The sequence below is a fragment of the Lycorma delicatula genome, chromosome 5 (assembly GCF_047948215.1).
Source record: "Lycorma delicatula isolate Av1 chromosome 5, ASM4794821v1, whole genome shotgun sequence".
NCBI classification, from domain to species: Eukaryota; Metazoa; Arthropoda; class Insecta; order Hemiptera; family Fulgoridae; genus Lycorma; species Lycorma delicatula.
The window spans coordinates 140,991,967-141,014,344 of NC_134459.1; the positions used below are offsets into that span (position 1 = coordinate 140,991,967).

Here is a 22,378-nt window from a genome sequence, read left to right on the forward strand (position 1 = left end):
TATTTCGAGGAGTTATGATAGATCTTTCACAAAGCCACTCGTATAGTCTTTGTAAAAGCTTACTAATTTCTGGATAAATATTGGAAATAAGATCACCCATTGTATGCACAATGATACCAATGTTTTCATATACAGAAATGTAACAATCACTGTGAGGAAGAGTCCCATTTCCAGTGTTTAATAGTTGTAAGGGAAAATTGGCATCACCACCCCCAAGATGAACTTTCATATTAGTTAAGTTAATAGTGAGGGCAAATTTCCATAAGGATAATGATTTAAGGCATGCCTGTACAACATCAGCCTTAGTTCCTCTCACGATGACAGGCAATGTTTGCTGAAAGACTCTAGCAAACATGAAAGTTATACCAACCATTAATTTACCGCATGATCTAGTATGTTGAACGGTTTGATCAATGGCTTCAATATAAGCTCGATGATTTATTGTGCCTTCATCCCATACTGTAAGTTTAGCATCTTGCAAAATTTGTTCAAGTGGACCATTTTTACGAATAGAACAGATGAATTCTTGCCCACATGCACCAATTAACGGTAACTTAAAGGTGGAATTTGCAGTTCTCCCACCATTTATAGATGTAGCAGCTATTCCTGATGATGTTACCCCGATTGCATTGTTTTTACTTGAGCGAACTTGAACAAGAAGCAGATTGATTAAGAAAGTTTACCCAGTGCCTCCAGGAGCATCTAAGAAAATATCTTTGGGTTGTTGCTAGCAATATGGTCATTTATATCATCAATCACCTGACGTTGAACTGGTACTAATTTTTTTTTTTTTTTTTACCTTATCCCCGGGCCGTATCCTGCAGTTAAGCAAAGTATTACAAAGCCCAGGGGAGTATCCGTTACTCTAACGGGACTCCATGTCTCGGCTCGCCAGTTGGATCTTACTTTGTACTCACCTCAAACAGAGCTCCCCACTCCAGGAGCCAGGACTTGGTCTTTATGCCAATGCCTCTAACAGGGACACCCCGTGTGGGGCATCCCCCATCGGGACTCGGTCTTCTTTGCTAGGGGGTGCAAGAGTTCCTGTGCCTCATTGCTACCACCCACTCGTGCAAGTACATGTGAATGGCAGCTCTGCAGAGGACTATCCCTCAACCCTGATCTTTCTCCTAAAGAACCCTCATCATGAACCCTGTGATGGTATCAAAACTCTTGCGGCTCTGCAACATGGTGGCGGTGATGTTCATGCTGAGCGGTTTTATAATCACCGAGCAAGCTAGGCGGTATACATCCCATTGCGAGCACCAGAACATCACATGATCTGGGGTATCCGGGTCACCACAGAAAGGAGTGTAGGTGTCATCCATCCTCCTGCTACCACACAGGTAAATCTGCTACAAATTTAGGAAGATTAATTCTTACAAATTCTTTCTGTTCATCGACATTGAAAGAAAGTTTTAACAGTGTATCATAAACATTAATTTTAGCATTTAAGCATTTAATTTTATTAATTATCATGTGTTGGTATTGGTAAACCAAAATCGCATAAGTATTTCTCACTTAACATAACAACATCTTCAATCGCAATGAGACCTCTATTTAATATTTCTGAAATTGTAATCTCAACATTATTGGCTAGACGTCAAGATTTGATATAAAATATCTTTACAAAAATCTTTTTGGAACATTTCTCACAATATGTTCGGTTGGGTAGGATGACAAAAATTAATATAACTACAATAAGACTGAGAGATAGAAACATCAGCAAGTGTGTCTTTCTAGTGATTATTATTTTTCAATTAGCCAAGTGCAGCGCAAGCAACTTTATATGTTTGGTGTAGCACACCATCAACAGTTTTCAAGTAATCATAATATGTAGGTCCTTTAACATTATGCAATAACAAACGCAGATGAAAACATTCACTTTGGTTTGGATAAATTGTATATATTTACCCAGAGCAACATCTGGCGAGAACCTTACCTTACCTACTTGTGGTAGTCTGAAGTTTGAGGATTTTCTGTGATCACTGACATTATTTAAAGTCAGAATTTGCATTCTACCCTTAAGATAGTTTTCAAACAGTTCTTTTACTGGTCCTTGCACCACAGTTATTTAGTTTATGTATTAAAATTTTGTAAGAAATTGTGTCAAATGCCCTAGCTAAATGGAGGAATATTGCTATAGTCATAATATTTTTATTAATTATTCTAGTTAAATGTAAAACCACATCATTTGTTGATTTTCAAAACTGAAAACCATACTGATTTTTATGAATAAAATTATTTTCATCAAGAAACTTTATTATTCAGTTTTTCAATATTTTTTCAATTATTTTGGAAAAGTTATTTAACAGACTTATAGGTCTGTAATTTGCCAGGTTGTTTTTATCTCCCATTTTATGCATGGCGATTATTTTGGCTATTTTAATTTTAGTAGGAAAATATCCTTCAATAAAAGATCTATTTATTATGTGTTCAGGTGGTTTTACTATGTAGTTACTAATTTAATTTAAGCAAGAAGCATTAAAAAGCTATCGATTTCAGGTGACAAGTTATTTTTTTAATTTTTTATTACATTTAATATTTAAGTAATATTTGTTGGGTTAAGAAACAGGCTATTGGCCAAAGAAACAGCCTAACAGAGGGTGGGGGGTTAATGAAAGAGGCAGGTTTAAGTTATTAGTAATTTTTAGTACTGCATTTGGATAATTTTCTACTATATTTGTAAAGTATTTATTTAATTTATTAGGTTCAATTTTTGATTGTGTAATTTCTTTTTTCATATCTAATATTTCAGTAATACATTCCCATGTTTTCTTAATATTGTTTTTATTTAGTTGGAACTTATTATTAAAATTATCAATTTTTGCTTTCTTTATTATATTGTTTAATTTGTTCCTACATTTCTTATAATGATCTTTTATTTTTGAATTAAAAGGTTGTTTTAATAATTTACCATGCATTTTATCTCTTTCTTTCATAGCAGCTACTGTGCTCGGAGTGATCCATTGTTTTAGCAGTTTATTTTTATGTGATATTTTAATAATCTGTTTACATGTATTTAAATAGTCAGTAAGTTTATTAATAAAATTTGTTACTAATGTATATATGGTGTCAGTGTTATTATTGCATACATCGTTCCAGTTTTCTTTATCTAAACTAGATTAAGTTCGTCATAATTTATTTTATTGATAATATTATCAGTTGTTGTCTTATCTTTTACAAAGTTTATAAGTTTCATATGAAAAGAAGTATAGTAATGGTCAGTGATAGCAGTCTTCAGGATCATCCCATCATATCACTCTGCCCAACGGAACCAGTCTTAAAGAAAATATGGTTTATACAGCTGGTTGACTGCATTTCTCCATAGAGACTGTTTTGTAATCGAGTAGGTTTGTTTATATATGATTTAAATCCATATACTTGCATAATACTAAGAAATTCATTTATCAGGTTAATATTATCAAGAATACTCAAATTTGCATCTCCTGTTAAAATTACGTTATCATCCGTCTTTATATTCTGTTGATAAGCATCTAAGCTAATCAGGCAAGAATGCATGTTCTGGGAAGGTGATCAATAAATGGCAATCAGTTTATGATTCCTATTATCAATTCTACAATTAATACAAACTGAATTTACATTTTCTAACTATACTTTCATTATCTAGTGTTTAATATTTTTATCTATAAATAAACATGTACGATCACTCTTTCTGAATTTATTATTTTGAATGACTATGTTTATAACCTTCTAAACTGAAACATAATTCAATGTCATCACTGACCTAAGTTTCCATCAATATAATAATTTGGAACTTAACTTTACTATTTTTTTTAATTTTTTCTTATACTTTTCATATTTATATGAAATAAATTTAGGTCATATTTATGGTTAAAATATTATTGAGGATTAAAATTTAAAAAATCAGTTACTTCTATTCTATCATAGCAGTCATATGCTATCAAATCATCTAATTCAATATTGAAAAGCATAACAGGATAAGTAGTTAAACAAACAAGCTAAAATTAATAGAAAGTCTGATAAGAAATGAAAAAAAAAACAATAGTAATAATAATAACGCAATAAAAATAATAAGAAATCTCTAAAATTACCCAATTCCTGTAGGGCTAAAATTAATGCCTGTAATCTGAATAACCAGCAGATGAAAAATATTAAATTTTCTGTTATCCATTAAAAAATTAACACTTACACAATTATAGTGAAACACATACAAACATAATGAAATATATCAGAATCAATGGTATGTTGATTTTGATTTGTACATAGTGCCCATTGTAATTCTACACGTTGAATATTGTTACATTCCGATTTGTAAACAAGTTACTTATTTTCTAATCAAGCGATGTCATCCTTCTTAGACAGTCTGATGGCTCTTGAGTCAGGGTTTTCTTTTATAAACAGTTTTCCTTCTTTCATCTAAACATATGTAACATTGTTTTGTTTTTTAAGTTCCCTGCTCTACTTAAGATGATTTTGTTCAGTTGCATGACATGTTCATTGATATAAATAGTTCCTTGTGGAAGCTGTGCATCCAAATCAAAAGTTTTAAGTTTGCTTTTCTTTTGATGCAGCCAACCATTTTATCTTTGATCTGTGGACAAATTTGCACATAATAGACTTAATTTTACCTTTGCTTATAGGTATCCTATGGGCTATCGATACTTCATTGCTGCTGAACGATATATTTATTGCCTTGGCCACGTTCTCTAAAACTTTATAGACACCTTCGTTTTGTGTTTCTGCAACTCCATTAATTTCTAGGTTGTCAATTCGTGAGTATTGTTGTAATTCATTTAAATTACTCCAATATTTCACATTTTCAATTTTTAGAGATGAGAATTCCTTTTTTAATGTTTCATTTTCAGTTTTAAGTTGATCCAGGGAAGTTTTAATATTTTCAACTGTTCTACTCAGATATGTTATTTTTTCATTAAATCTGGTACAGGTAAGTTTCATTATACTTTCTTTTACTGAGTTTACAATATTTTCTAAATTTTTTCTTTGTCTACAACTTTTGACCTGGAACCTTTCATGCATATATTTGTCTTACTAGATCTCAGCTTATGAAAGTTTTTGAGAGATCTGAGTCTTGTGCATGTCAGATGGAAGTACGATTGGCAAACGCAGCATTCTATGATTTCTTTAATGTTCGTAAATATCTTGTTACACACATTACACGAGTTTACCACAGTAATTAAAGTAAGATTATATAATCTAATGTAATTAATAAACTTTCCTCGTAATATGCACATAATTTATTAACAGGTTAAATAGCCATGACACAGTTACATAGAAAGCATTATCATCCATCTGCTTCAACGTCTTGATAAGAACTGATTAACATTATTTATATTCTATATTTATATTTTTATTCACTTATTATTATTATTATTTATTTATTTTATAAATTTGAATAATCAAGTAATTATCACCTATCACAGAACCAATATATCATATTACCTGAGAAATCGAATACAACTACATTAATCTAACTACTAAAATGAATTAAGATTGTTTGATATTCAATAATTAACAATTATGGGCAGCTTACACTATTGTGATTAAATAGACTGAATTTAGCACATGTCCGTTACTTAGCTAAGATCCAATATACTACATAAAAAGTTGCTGCTTAAGCGCAACATATCCGCTGCGTAGTGAACATATTACATATGGAGGCAGTAAAGCATTATATTTTTAACATGTTTTTTTTATTATTGTTTTTAATGTTTTTTTTTTCAACATGAGATATATCTATAACCCTTCTCAGTTATGCCACAAAACTTAGGTAAAAATTTGGTTACAACTGGTCGGATAGTTTTTTGTTTATCCTGAACAAAAAAACTCCTTCTTCTTTATATAGTAGTACAGATAATGATACTATTACACTTGAAATTCTTACATTTGAAGTTACTTCATATTAGAATTTTAAAAAAATAAAAGGAAAATTTGGAAAGAAAATATAATACAATAATCACACATTTTGGATAGTTTGGTTGCAGCTTCTATGAATTTTTTTATCAAATCATAGGTTTTCTTCTTTTGTATTTATTGTACATGGCTCTTTTTCAAATGGGCTGCATTTTGGGAAAACTGGGAAAATATATACAATTCATCCAAACCAAAGTGAATGCTTTCATCTGCATTTGTTATTGCATAATGTTAAAGGACCTACATATATTAATTACTTGAAAACTGTTGATGGTGTGCTACACCAAACATATAAAGCTGCTTGCGCTGCACTTGGCTTATTAGAAAATAATAATCACTGGAAAGACACACTTGCTGATGTTTCTATCTCTCAGTCTTTGCCTACAATTATTATAATTATTGCAGTTATATTAGTTTTTTATCATCCTGCCCAACCGAACATATTGTGAGAAATGTTCCAAAAAGAATTTTGTAAAGATTTTTTATTTATATCAAATCTGCCGTCTAACCAATAATGTTGAGATTAAAATTTCAGAAATATGGAATAGAGGTCTCATTGCGATTGAAGATGTTGTTACATTAAGTGAGAAATACTTATGCGATTTTGGTTTACCAATACCAACACATGATAATTAATAAAATTAAATGCTTAAATGCTAAAACTAATGTTTATGATACACTGTTAAAACTTTCTTTCAATGTCGATAAGCAGAAAGAATTTGTAAGTATTAATCTTCCTAAATTTGTAGCAGATCTATCTGTGTGGTAGCAGGAGGGCGGAAGACACCTACACTCCTTTCTGTGGCGACCTGGATACCCCAGAACATGTGATGTTCTAGTGCCCGCATTGGGATGTATACCGCCTACCTTGCTTGGCGATTATCAAACCGCTCAGCATGAACATCACCACCATGTTGCAGAGCCCCAAGAGGTTTGATTCAATCACAGGGTTCATGATGAGGGTTCTTCAAGAGAAAGATCACGGTTGAGGGATAGCCCTCTGCAGAGCTGCCGTTTGCACGTACTTGCACAAGTGGGCGGTAGCGATTTTTTGTAGGCCAATCTAAAAATTAAAAATATAATAAAAAAGAATTGAAGTAAAACTATCTTAAAAATATATTTATTTTCCATGTTTTACAGACTTTTCAAAGAAAAGTATGATATTACTTTTCACTGCATGATGTAATGGGGGAGGGAATGGATTTACTTTATGTTTTGAGATATGAGGAGTACGAAAAGACCATTCATTTAAATTGTGGTTTCGTTATATATTTGCTTTGTATATGTATATATTTATAAGAGTATGAATAAAATGTCATGCCTCAAAAATCTCCAAAACTATTAGATCAATTTCATTGATATTTAGCTATGGTGTAGTAGTATGTCTGAAGTTGTGCATATGAAAACTGAAGATTGGTTTACTCATTCTTGAGTTATGGTCAATTTAAGGTTGAAGAGATTTGAGCAGGTGGTGGGCTCATTTCTGAAAATTTATTATAAACTGGTACTGTATAATGCATTTTGTTCTAGGGTACTGGTTCTAAATAAAATTCCAATTTCTCTAGGTTTTATTTAACTTATTTTACAACATTTTGTTCGGAATTAGATTTTTTTACAAGTTTTGTTTAAAAGTTTTATGTGTTTATTACCCTTTTAACAAATGTATTGAACGCTAAACATAAAAAACATGTTTTTCCCCCAATTTATTCATTTCACCCCAGATTTCTCAAAAACTACTGCAGATATGGTTCTGCAACCTATTTTAGTTGATTTCTTCGGTCAAAACCCATATGAAACAACTAAATTCACCTCCAACTTTAGCTTCGCAGAATTTTAGTAGGACTTCATTTCAGTGGAGGACCAGAAATCAGGGTGAAATTTTTCACTAGCTGTAACTTGCTAACGAAGCATTTTCAGACCCATGTTTATATGAACTTTTTCTTTATTTTAATGAGAGAAATATGCCTATTAGTTTTAGCAGAATCCTCCTAGGACACTCTATATATACGAGGGTTATTTTTTTTTCAAGGTCTGATCGGTCACGAAATTAAAACCACAGTGAATATAAAAAATTTTTTATTTGTAACAAGTACTTAGATAGTTACACTATTTCTCTACATAGTCGCCACTTCGATTTAGACATTTGTCGTAGCATGGTACCAACTTTTCAATACCTTCGTCATGGAAAGGAGATACTTGTGCTTTCAGCCACGTTTCTACACTGGTCTGCAGCTCGATGTCTGTGCCATAATGTTGTCCTCCTAGCCAGCATTTCATGTGAGCAAAGAGATGAAAATCGGATGGAGACAAGTCTGGGCTGTATGGTGGGTGATCAAACACTTCCCAACAAAAATGCTGCAGGAGCTTCTTTGTTACAGCTGCAGTGTGCAGCCGAGCATTGTCATGCAGAAAGACAATGCCTGATGACAACATTCCTCTCCACTTATTCTGAATTGCCCTTCGTAGACGTTGAAGAGTCTCGCAGTATAAGGCTGCAGTGATGGTCGTGCCATCTTCCATGAATTCCACCAAGACAATTCCATTTCGGTCCCAGAACACAGTAGCCATACACTTTCTGTGGGAGAAGGTTCACTTGAACTTCTTTGGTTTACTGGGAGAATGAGAATGCATCCACTGTTTGGATTGTTCTTTTGTTTCATCAGTTTCAAAATGGACCCATGTCTCATCCCCTGTGACAATTTTGTTCAAAAAATCTTTTCTTTCATTGTGGTAGCGCTGGAGAAACGTTAGGAAGGCGTCCATTCTCATTGTTTTGTGATGGTCGGACAGCATCTTGGGAACCCATCTTGCACACAGTTTGCGGTACTGAAGTCTCTCACTCAGAATGGTGTAGAGAGCTGACCTTGAAATTTCAGGAAACAAATCACTCAATACAGAAATTGTGAACCGACGATTTTCTCGAATTGCCTCATCCACTTGCTCAACGAGATCATCGGTTGACACTCGCTTCCTTTCCTAAACGCCTGCATCATGAACATCTGTACATCCTGCTTTAAAGTTCCTGCACTATTGTCGCACACTTTGCTGTCACTCATTGAAGTTTCACCGTACACATTACTTATTCATCGATGAATTTCAACTGCATTACACCCCTCAGCCTGAAGAAATCGAATTACCGCACGCACTTCACACTTGGCGGGAGATGCTATTGTAGTAGACTTGTTTACGTGCTAGCTGTGTGTTCAGAACTAAACGAAGTGACGCGGCGTGATTGAAGGCCATACTAGAGATACTGAGCAACACATATGCGCAAAGGTTCATCCAATTTTTGCGCGGGGTTTTATTTCGCGACCGATCGGACCTTGAAAAAAAAAAATAACCCTCGTACAAATACACATTTCTTCACTGCACTTACTTATTTTCAGGTGTGTGTTCAATTCTAATTTCTGTATCTGGAAAATGAGGTTCATCTTCTTCTTTTTGCTGTTCTTCATCTTCTTCAACTTCCTTAGACTGTTCTTCAATACATTCAAGTTTAGGTTGTTCATTTTCTTCTTTTTTATCTAATTAATAAAGCAGACATATATATATATATATATATGAGAGAGAGAGAGGGAGAGAGTGAGAGAGAAAACAAATGGGTTAAAACTTAATAAATTTAACAAACGTAACAAAATCTGAACTTCTGAATCTTAACTTATTCATTATTGCATTTTTCTATCATAATTTAACATTTTTTTGAAACATCATTTAATAAAATGATGTTAGGGTGAAAACAGAAAAAATGCCTGTGCTTTGGCAATCTTGACGCACAACATTGTTCTGATTGTTTATTATTAAAAACCTGTACATCCAAATTTGTTGAAATTTCCATACAATATAGCCTAATTTATTTAGTTTACAATCATAAAAGTTTAAATTATTATTTTTAGAATTATCAATCATTTTCTGAAAGCACTTTTTCTCCATTTCTAAGCAATTTATGATTCATTTTGTTGTCAAGAGAAGAGAAAAAAAAATGTTATTTTTTAATTCTCACAGTATGCAGTAAATTAAAAAAAATCTTTATTGAGGAGCAGATGGTCAGTTGAAACTTGAATTTCACTTTATATGACAGTGCGATTAGCCATACTGGCATCCTGTTGTCATATAATGTGTAAATAAGAACCTTGTCCTTATATAATCTTTGCCTCAAAAAACTTGCAGTTACTTATTATAATGTTTTCAAAATTAATCCTTTCTAATAAATAAAAAAAAAACCTTGCAAATATTAATACATTAAAAATTTTCAGTATGAAGGATAACATTTGCCCTTTCTCCTCTGTACAACTAGAATTAGCAACAATGAAATAGAATTTTCCCCAAACTACTTTTTATTAAATTTTCTCTTACCCTTAGAAAGCCAGTATATTAACGCTTCATAACTTTATTAAGAGAGTCATGTAAAAAATTATTTAGATATATTTAAGATATGTCTAAAAATTTAAATGTTTAAGATATCTGTCATTAAAAATCTTTTTTTAATTTATTTACTGAATCCAAAAAAACATGTTTACAACAGGTTAGAAAAGAAAAAAATTCATATGAACACAAAACAAGAGAAACTAATAAACTATAGATTTTCCAATATTAGTCACAGACTTTTTGAAATTGACAATATTTAGTGATTAAAGCTTTCAAGGAGCTCATTGTATCATTGTACAGCTATTGAAGTAATTCTTTTCCTGCTAATATGTTATTTGCACTAGGCAAAATATAAAAGTTCTGGTATGTCCTTATATAGAAATTATCGCACAGTTTTGTCTCAAAACAGTATCAATTAGAATATTCACAATTTTGAGAATTAAGTTTACACTGTCCAATTTAACAATATTACACATTGGTAGTAACTTAAGCTCTCTGAAGTTCACAAGTTTCATAAAGTTTGCATTTAAAAAATAACATCTCTAGCAGTCTGTTCTGTGTCACTTGCACATAATTAATATAGTTCTAAGAAGTTTTTCCCCAAAAGTCTACAAGATAATTTCAATATGGAGTGAATATAAGCATAATAAATCTTGAATTTGGTTTCTTTATTCAGTAAGTGTGAAGTACAATACAAAGATGAATAAATTTTTTTTAATTAAATTTTTTTTCTGATGGTTATACACATATAGTACTATACAGTTCATATTTTGTACTTATCTGTCCAAGTATTACGCTATGAATTAATTCTTTACTAAAGTAAAGTTAAAATTCCTACATCTTCAATCTCAATCTCAGTCAAGAATGGAAATTCTTCTTTTTTTAACTTTTTTCTACTTTGCTATTTAATGACATTTTAAGACTGTAATATTATTATTAAAACAAATTACTGCTTAAGAAATTTATTTTCTTTACATAAAATAACAGGGATTTAAAAAAAATAGAATGGCTGCCAAATAAAAAACAAAATCAGAAAAATATTTTTAGATAGGCTTGTTGAAAGATACATGAAATTATTCCTAAATATTTATTTTTTTAAATTATAATGAACAATACTTTTTTTATACATTTTGACAATACCTATGGGTGTACAACAAGTAGAATAATATAAATAAATAATAAACTTTATGACAACTGAAATTAAATACTGAGAAACAGTTGAAAGCATGAAGTACTTTTCAGAAATATAAAAAAAAATATTTTCCATCAAGTATTTCATTACGATCATCAAACAAAATTTTTGACTGATAACAGTGAGTGCGTATGTTAACAGTAACATATGGAAATGTTATATTACTTTATTTATGTCATCATATTAATATCTCACAGCTATGCTACTGTCAACCAGTGCAGCATCATTTCCAACTAAGTCTGTTATTGTCTGTGTGTGTGTGTGTGTTTGGTAGTATTGTGTAAGAATGTTATCACTTTAATTAGAAGAACAAAAAATATATTTCATCAAAACTGGAAAAAATGTGAATAGAAATTTACGGGGAAGAAAATATCAGTTTACAAACAGGTAAAATGCTTTCTAAAGGAAGAGAAAATTTTTCTGATGCAAAGAGGTAAGGGACGATTACTAATGAGCAGAACTGATGTAATCATAGTAAAAGTTCATCAAATTGCGCATGAAATTCATTAACTGACTGTCAATAGCATACTCCATGAGACATGTCAACATTAATTGAAAAACAGTTGAGAAAAATCTCAATATAAGTAAGGTGTGGTAAAAATATATAAACAATTTATTGATGAGTAAAAGTAAAGACAAGCTGAAATTTGGAAAGATGAGTTGGCCTTTTGGAGAGATGACATTCTGAATTGTGTCATCAAAAGCGATGAGTCATCGGTCTATCAATACAATACTAAAATGAAGTGACAGCACACAATGAAAGGTTATTCTCCACAACCGAAATAATTTTGTCAATCCAAATCTAGAGTCAAAAAAATGTTTATTACTCTTGTTTATCTTCAATGAATTTATGCAAACCGAGTATACAGTGAATCAGGTCTACTACGTGGAAGTGCTGGAAAGATGATGTGAAAAAATTAGACAAGAAAAACACTAACTTTTTACCAGCAACTCATGGATCTGCCATGATCATAATATAACCTGCTCTCAAAACAAGCTGTGAGAGAATGTTTGGTGGGGAAACAAATCATCGATTCAAAACACCCATTTTATTCAATAACTCTTTTTCTACATGATTTCTTCCTTTCTCACATACAGGACCAGTTTGATGATACAGAGGACTCAAAAAACAATATGATAGTAACTCTGAGGGTTTTGGCAAAACCAATTCCAAAGCTGCTTTGAAGTATGGATTAGGGCACCAGCATCAGTATTTTGGTTTCAAAGTAAACTTTGAAAGGGGCATAGTGTCACTGAAGTATGAAGAAATTTTATAGCAATGAATTCACGAACTGTACGGTCAAATCTCATATGTAATCCTTTAGTTACAAACATTTTCTTTTACATAGCTCAATAAATAAGGAAATTGATTCTTGCTCAGAAATAATAGCAACTTTCAACATCTTATTAAAGTATTTATGTAAGTTATTATGTAATAGCTACCTATCTAATTTTAATAATAAGTCATCAAAAAAGGTTGCAGCAATTTAAAAAAAAATCATATCTCAGAAACTACTAGAGTTAATCAAATTAGTACTTTTTAAAAAATTCACTAACTCAAAACATTTTTTACATTCCTTAGAATGTTTAAATATGATCTCTGTTGGTTGCTCTACAAATATCCAGCCGATAATCGACTTCTGCGCAGGTCCATTAGATCATCACAGGTGAACTGTGACAATAGCAGCAGTGATCCGTTGTTTTAAATGTTGTACATCCCTGACTTTTTCACTGTAGGTAATGTTTTTAATGTATCTCCATAGAAAAATGTCTAGGGGTGTCAAATCTGGGCTTGTCATAGGCCAAAGCACAGGAACAATCCAAAATATCAATCCAAAAATATCAATCCACACATCCAAATATCAATCCAAAAATTAGGAAATTTTTCATTGAGAACACGTCGAATGCCTAGGCTAAAGTGTGAGGCGCACCATCTTGCTAAAACATTACTACAAAATTACTTTTTTGTTCAATTTGGTCAACTTGTGAGAAAATACACAGTAATAGCATGTCTAAATAAACATATTCTGTGATAACAGGCTCATGAAAAATGAATGAGCCAATTATACAATTGAACATCAAACTGTGCTACACATTTATTTTTGGGGAATTTCTGACATAAACAATAATTTCATTGGGTTGCTGAGATCCCCATATCCTACAATTATGCCAAAACATTTACGGCAATGGATCACTACTGCTACTGCCACAGTCAGCAATGATCCAGAAGACCTGAGCAGAAGTCCACTATCAGATGGATATTTGCAGAGCAACCAACAGAGCTCATATTGAAACATTTTAAGGTATGTAAAAAAAATGTTTGAATTGGTGAATTTAAAAAAAAAGAAATACTCATTTGATTATCTCTAGTGTTTATGAGATAAGATTTTTTAAATGGCTGCAATCTTTTTTGATGATCGGTATTAAATCTGTAAATAAATTCTTTAAAAAGTCAAAATTTCTTCCCAAGAATAAAAACATACCTTCATTTTCATCATCACTAAGCTCCACTTCTTCTTCTACATCTTTTTCAGTTTCAGCTTCTTTAAGATCATCATCAACCTCTCTTACCCGTCGCTCATCTTTATGTCTGTAAAAAAGATTAAAATGTAAAAATCCACTTACATCGGCAACTAAATGGATGCAGCTACCTCTTGTCTTACTCTAGTAAATCTGACATATATCAATGCGTTTCACTCACAACTGTTTATTAAATTTGCTCTGTTATGAACAAAATGCATTACATTATTTAAAATTTTTTTTAAATTCATAAATTTTTTAAATGAATAATAATGTATTGTAATTAATTTGTTTAATAATTATTACTTAGATAAAGTGTGGATTACGTTCTCTTTCATAATTAATGGTATGAGTAGAAATATATTTTTATTATGAATTTCAATCAAAAAACCCAAAATTTTGACAATAGAAAATTTCACAGCTATAAGTAAATTTTCTGTATTATGAATTTATAAACTGATCAAAACAATAAAAATTCAATAATTTTTTTTCATGATTATGTACTGGAAACTATTTAGCAATCAATAATACTAAGCTACTTTACAATCCTCTGTATACGCATATAAAGAGGATTGTAAAGTGTCTATTAACTCTTCAATACAAACATTTTTTTCCATGCAATGTACCTCCCCTACTGATATAATATATATATATATATATATATAATATTAATCTGATCAACCCAAGTACAGAAGTAATAAAATTAAATAAAATAGGATGACACCTACCTTATTCCACAATCCAAGCAAGGGCGCTTTCGCAAGTACCTCGCATCATCAGTTGCTCTATAATTTTTCAAATCTTTCATTGTAAATTACACATTAAAATTAAAATTGAGATTTAAAATTGTTAAAAGATCCTTTTCAAATTAAATCAAAATAGAAATAGAACTAACATTTTCTTTTTTTAATATTAAAAATTTTTTTTTAAATTGTAAATTAAAATTAAAAATTAAAAATTGCATATATACAAATGAATATTAACTCATTAATAAAAAAAATAAATTAAAATTAATAATAAAAATAAAATAGAAATCCATGTAGACTAGCTAACCAAAGTTATGACTATATAAAAAAAAATTAGTTCTATTTCTGTTTTGATTTAATTGGAAAAGGATCTTTTAACAATTTTAAATCTCAATTTTAATTTTAATGTACAATTTGCAACATAAAATTTTAATTTTAATGTGTAATTTGCAATGAAAGATTTGAAAAATTATAGAGCAACTGATGATGCGAGGTACTTGTGAAAGCGCTCTTGCTTGGATTATGGAATAAGATAGGTGTCATCCTTATTTTATTTCATTTTATTAATTCTGTACTTGGGTTGATCAGATTAATATAATAAATAAATAAATATATATATATATATATATATATACATATATGAGGCAATATATATTGTTGCATGTTCACAGCTTGATCAGGATATTACGAGATTAATAATTGAAAATGTTTATAAATTACAATTTATTAATTTAATAACATAAGTAGAATAAAACAAATCAATAATAAGAATAATTATGACAATAACAACCATGACAATAATAATAATGAGAACAATAATAACTGTCAATAATAATAATAAACAATGACTGCATACAAAATAGTTTTTAAAGTAAGGTCAGGGGATTTATTTACAGATAGTTAATCATAAAAACCAGAATGCAGTTCAATTGATAAAAGACATTATAATGATTGCTAATATTTACAACTTTAACAACTGGTATTGTATTATTATGAAGATAAGATTACACAAAAGTTCTTTTACTGCAAATACCTTTCCTGTTCACAAATAAAACTACTCTATAGTTCATGAATGAAATGAATATCACTTTCAGTACTTTGCTATGGGTAACTCACTGAACAACTTCCTGAATTCATGTACTGTCCACACTGGAATGCTTGTGATGTTATGTTGAGCACTACATTTATATGCACTAAAATACTTGCTTCTTCACTGACTTGATTAATACTCTCTTAAAGTTTCCTCGCAGAATACTCTCACTTAAAACTGATTTTACTTCATCTTTCCTGGAGTATTTATTCTTCTATCCTCTTGACCTGCAGAACCCAAGTTCAAGTGTGAGAATGATCATCAGAGTCCTTTTGTTTTCCATGAATTCCTACTCTGGTTCGGTAATTCTTCCCATTGAATGCAACATCTGTTGACAATATTATAAAGAACGATTGTTAAACGGACCTGTTAGCCTTAGGATAAGGATTCCTTTTAGTCCCCTTTTGGATTCCTTCCATTATTATATTTTCTTCTACTTTCTTCTTAATTGGCAGGGATTCATTACTCATGTCCGTTATACCGGCCTTGTTACAATATATACAAATCAATAAATGGTCTACTGGTTTATGACATTATTAATTAATTTAAATAAACTGTCATGATTTAAATAAACATATCACTAATATTCAACCAGGTTACAACAACTAATACTACAAATTAAGTAAACAATTTCAACCAAATAAAACAATGTTAACTAGTGAAGTCAAAGATTTTCAATAATTCACAATATTTATAACAGAACACAATAATAAATAATTTATATTCAATTGTAATGGTAAGTTTATTTATTTTTAAAAAAAATTGAAAATAATATGGTAAAAAATATTGTAAAGCGAATCGTGGAAAGTAATTATAGGACAACCACAAGTGAAAGTTTCTCTTGTTTAAACTGATCTATATCAAAGTCAAAAAAATAACTACACTATATTAAAAAAAGATGTAAAAAAAATTCAACAGAATAATTGAATATATTGATAGATTTAAGAGCTTTCAATCATATAAAAACAGAGAATAGTTTACTCAGTCAGAAACAGCAGAAGTTGAACAGTTATTAAGCCAATGATGAGGTATATTGAATCACTACATCTGTCACTAAGATTAATAGCAGAAGGAAGATTAAAGAAAAACAAATCAATGTAAATCACATTTCTAGACTTAGAAAAGGCATTTAATAATGTAGACTGGAATATAATGTTAAGCATTTTAAAAAGTTTAGGTTTGAAGTATAGAGATAGAAGAACAATTGCTAACATTTACAGGAACCAAACTGCAACAGTAATAATCGAAGAGCATAAGAAAGAAGTGTAATATAAAAGGGAATCAGACAAGTATGTTCCCTACCACTGTTACTTTTTAATCTTTACACAGAACTAGCAGTTAATGATGTTAAAGACAGTTTAGATCTAGCGTAATAGTGCAAGGTGAAAAGATAAAGATGCTATGATTTGCTAACGATATAGTAATTCTAGCCGACAGTAAAAAATTTTTAGAAAAACAATAAATAGCATGGATGAAGTCCTATGCAAGAACTACCACATGGAAATAAACAAGAACAAAAAAAGTAATAGAATGTAATAGAAGTAAAAGTAAATGGACCACTGAATATAAAAGTAGGATGAAAGACTATGAAGGTAGAAGAATTTTGTTATTTGGTAAGTAGAATTACTAAAGATGGTTGAAGCAGAAGCAATAAAAAAATGCTAAATAGCAAAGACAAATCGAGGTTTCAATCAGAAATATAACTTGCTTACATCAAAAATTAATTTAAACATCAGGAAAACATTTTTGAAAGTATACATTTGGAGAGTAGCTTTATATGGAAGTGAAACTTGAATGATCGGAATACCTGAGAAGAAAAGATTAGATGATTTTGAAATGTGGTGCTGTACGAGAATGTTAAAATTCAGATAGATGGATAAAGTGACAAATGAAAATGAGTTATGACAAACTGATGAAGAAAGAAGTATTTGGAAATATATAGTTAAAAGAAAAGGCAAACTTATAGGCCACATCTTAAGACATCCTGGAATAGTCGCTTTGATATTGGAGGGACAGGTAGAAGGGAAAAATTGTCCATGCAAGCAACATTTGGAATATGTAAAACAAATTATTGGAGATGTAAGATTTTAGGGGGTATACCGAAATGAAACAACTGCACTAGATAAGGAATCTGAGAGCTACATCAAAACAGTCAAATGACTGAAGACAAAAAATTTGTCCCTGTCATTGGTTACCGGGTATGTTAAACTTTGCTGGACAGGTACAGCAAGGTACCTCCCATGGAAAACTATTAAAATGTAACAGTTTTACCAACCTCATCACTGGAAAACACCCATCTCTAAGAATGAAAGAAGGCCGCAAAAGTAAATACAAATTTAAAACTTTGTTCATTGTTTTTTTGACGCCAAGGGCACAATTTTAGAAGAAGTTCTAGAAGCCTCAACAATAAACCAGCATTATTATAAATAAGTTTAGACTAAATTGAGAGAAAGAGATAGAAAAACATGATCCACACTATGGAAAAAAAATAGCTATTTTTATTTAATTCCTTTAATGAACATTTCAATTTTATTGATTTAATTTATTTAATGGATATTTTAATTTTATTGAAAAGATTATAAATTTTTGGAAAACTGGTTTAATTCTTCATCAGGACAATGCGCCAGCTCACACAGCACTTTCTGGGAAGCAGTTTTGGCCAACCAATCCATTACTACCCAAACTGAAACATCCAAAATTTCACCAAATTTGCCATCTTGTAAGTGCTTTCTTTTCCCTAAAGTAAAATCTATGCTAAAGAAAAATTTTTAAATTAGTTGATGCAGTAAAGATGAAAACAGCAGATGCATTAAACAGCCAGAGACTGATCTGCCCCATACCTTTAACAAGAGAAAAACAAACTGCATTGGTGTATAAGTATGATTGGCAACTACATTGAAGGGGAAAACATTAGAATTTTAATACATATAAATATAGTTGAGTCATTACATCAGTCTCATTATCTAATACAGATATTGTATACACACATTAACACACAATTTATAAACAAAATTCCATTAAAACATTTTTGATTTGATTTAAAATTCAAGTATTTACATAAAGAAGTAATATGATTTCTGATTCTTGTATTAGTAACATTGTGTTAATTAACAGCTTAAGTAACAAAGTTTGTTATTATTAACAGAAATCTGTGTATGAAATAGTAAAGTAATTTTAAATTTTACATACCAGAACTTACAACTAAATGCTGAAAATAGTGATGAGAAGTTTACAAGTGAGGTTACAGGAATGGAGATTCATTATATACTTAAGTGATCCAAATTTCATAGTTGCAAAGGGATCAGAAAGTTGTAAAATACAAAAAGATTAATCCAACATACATGTTTAGCTTTTTATTTACAAAACTAATCTCATGTGATGTAAAAAAGAGAAACAACAATTATAAATATCATTCTATTAAAAAAAAAATTATAACTTTGTGTTTATTATTAAATTTATTCATTTTGTAACATCAATTTTCTTTAAAAACAAAGAAAAAAATTGTAATTTTTTTATTATAAAAGTGAACCAATTTATTGACTGAATAATAAATAAAAAATCATTTATAAACACCATTTTCTGTTATCAGCCATAAAGTAAAATGGCTTAAGTTGATATTAACGTGGATGTAAATTAAAAAATTTATTCCGCTGTATTGTACTTGAACATTATGCATAACATGTAGACCTACATGGCTGTTAGCTAATTCATTTATTTAAAAAAAAATTACTGTAACAATAAAGGTGAAATACATCAACGTTTTCACTAACTAGAAATAAATGTAATAAAATGTTTATCTCAGGCTTGCTATAAGCTATGGATGTTCTTCCTGGGCCTGATCATGACATTTGGAGATTTAACTGATTTTAAAATGAAATATTAAGTTCTCCACAATGTTGAAAAAAGAATTTGTAATGTACACAGTTAGAAATTATACTTCAAAATTATTAGAATATTTTAATTCATATAAAACAATTTTTTGGTTTACATAATTACATTGTTAGATAGAAGCACAATGAGAAAATTAAATTATAGAAACTAACTAACCTCAAAATAGAACTTTCTTCAAGTTTGAACAGAAAACCAAAACCCATAATTAAATGACATGGCGGTAAGTAGTTCTTTTTCCCTCTTATCATAAATGCACCAGTGGTTAAGTATTCTCCAGTAGGGGCAGTCTTGGAAACTTGATCGGCATGTACCCACCAAGCACTTGTAACAACTTTTGCTTCCCATGCGGCACTAAAAATGAAATTCTTCAAATAAAAAATTTAATATAAGAATATAATACATGTACATAATATTTAAAAAAGCTATTTAAAAAGTAAAAGAAAAGAATTAATTTAGAGAAAAAAATATTTTATAATTACACTATTAAACTAGTAATACATAAATTTAGTTAATCAATGTTAGCGTGCTGCAAGTCAGCATTGAATACATCATTAACAATAGCAAACACACAATGCCTTCCCTAGTTAAGATAGTAAGAGAGTATTTAGGATCCTTAAAATTGCACAAATGCTGAGAATAATACACAGACTGAAGGATTTGTAGTAAAGATAATATAAAAAAAGGCTGAAGCCACATACATTAGACTGGTTCCTACATACGCGCATGCATGCACACACTCACATACATCAGTGAAAGCTGAATGAAGTTTGACTGTATGCTTCTTGGCATTTTTTAATAAATACCATAGCAATCAGTTCATGAAATGTGAGTATATTTTCATAATTTATTAAATTACATTCTAGAAGTAAAATATAATTAATTATCTATCAATTTTAATAGGCACTTGCTGCTTAATTATTTTTATCAAAAATAATTTCATGATGATAATCAGATGATAATTAAAGTACATAACATTAAATAATATTAAAAACAATTCAACATTAAACAATTTTACTAATCAATTCATCCTCTCTGGAAACTGATAGTTTCAGATGAAGTTTTAAGGTATCTCACTTGGTAATTTAAAACAAATGTTTAATAACATCGTTGAAATTATCTATTTTTAATTCATTCTGTAGAAGAAAATAAAAAAATAATTTTTAAAAAATGTAACAGTCCTTATGAGCATTATTGTACAAGTAATAAAAACTGGAAAAAATAATAACTGAAAACCTTTTTATTAAGAATCTTTTTGATTTATCAAGAAATAATACTTTACTGAACTACAAAAGCATATGTTAGACTATTTTAAATAAAATAAAATAATATAACCTAAGTAATAACATTTTCTAATTTTTTTCTTTTATGTTAAGTCAAATATCTTTTTTTTACAAACCAGCAGTAATCATCATTGTCAAACATTGATGAGTCCCAGCAGTCTTGGTAGTAGGTTTCTATGGTCCTAATGTCTACTGGAATCCATTTTCATGTACATCTCTAACTGCATCAAAACTTTTATGTAAACATACATTATTTTTAATGACATCCAATAGCATGGTAGAATTTCAGAACCTCTTGTATTAAGGTTTTTAGTTTTCTCCTTTGCTACCTAAAAAATCCTTTAATCATCTACATAAACAATTTCCATGCTGTTATTTCCTTTTGACTGAGTTTTCTTTCAAAACATGGTTACAAATCACTTCTCCAATATCAGATCCAGTAAATATATCCTCTTTACATCTTTTTTCTTTTTTTTTTGTTTGTTTAACCTCTGGGTCTGCAGTCAAGCAATTCTTTCCACAGAGGATGAGATGAGTATTTTGTAGCATGTGTGAAAACTGCCATGCCTGAGCGGGATTCAAACCCAGGACCTCCGGGTGAAAGGCCAAGACGCTATCACTCGCACCACAGAGGCTGGCGTCCTCTTTACATCTGGCTTTATTTAATTATAAACAATTCTAAAATGAAGCCTTCCCCGTCTCTAACTGTGACCTTTTCAAATTTTTTTATAGATCCTAACTTGATGTGAAGCGGAGGTGGAAGAATCCTTTCAAGCTCAACAAAAAGGGCACACAAAATATTTGTATAACTTGGTTTAAAAGAGGTTTTGTTTGACCAGTCTTTTTTTCTTTATGAAATGCTGCCTTTTGATCTGCTGTCCCTTTCTAGTTTCCAATTTTGACTTCATCTTTCTTCCACACCTACTTCTACTGACCCATGCAATGTTTCCAGATGACAAATTCCACGTCCGCTAACCACACGTCCTAACCGTTTCCTTTTCTTTTGTGTACTTCAAGTGCTCTCTTTTCTTTAATTCTATTCATTACTTCCTCATTTCTCAATTTATTCATCCATCTTACTTTCTCCATCCTCCATATCTACATCTCAACCAGTCCTCTCACTCTTCCTCATCAAATATGCTTCACTTCCATACAAGACACTCCATACATAGCATTCAGCTAACTTCTTCCTTAATTCTAAGTCCAGACTTTTACTACACATAATTTTCTCTTCTTACTGAAGGCTTCTTTTAGCATCGCTATCCTTCCTTTTATTTTTATTGCACCCTTCCAGTCCTCTGTCACCTAGTCCCCAAATATCTGAAATCTTTAATTTCTTTTTAATTCTTCCTTCACATGTCTTTATGTTGAATCCTCT

The 22,378-nt window shown here is 30.4% G+C and overlaps 1 protein-coding gene across 1 annotated transcript in view; it reads right to left on the minus strand.

The window, feature by feature from the left end:
* Positions 1-22,378, minus strand: part of Clbn (Nuclear export mediator factor NEMF homolog Clbn) — a 78,240-nt gene that overhangs the window by 9,830 nt on the left and 46,032 nt on the right. Inside the window, exons 11-13 of the mRNA XM_075367206.1 lie at positions 19,877-20,071; positions 13,957-14,063; positions 9,293-9,440 (exon numbers count right to left, since the gene is read on the minus strand). Coding sequence (XP_075223321.1) covers positions 9,293-9,440; positions 13,957-14,063; positions 19,877-20,071 — 450 coding nt within the window. The remainder of the gene's footprint in view (positions 1-9,292; positions 9,441-13,956; positions 14,064-19,876; positions 20,072-22,378) is intronic.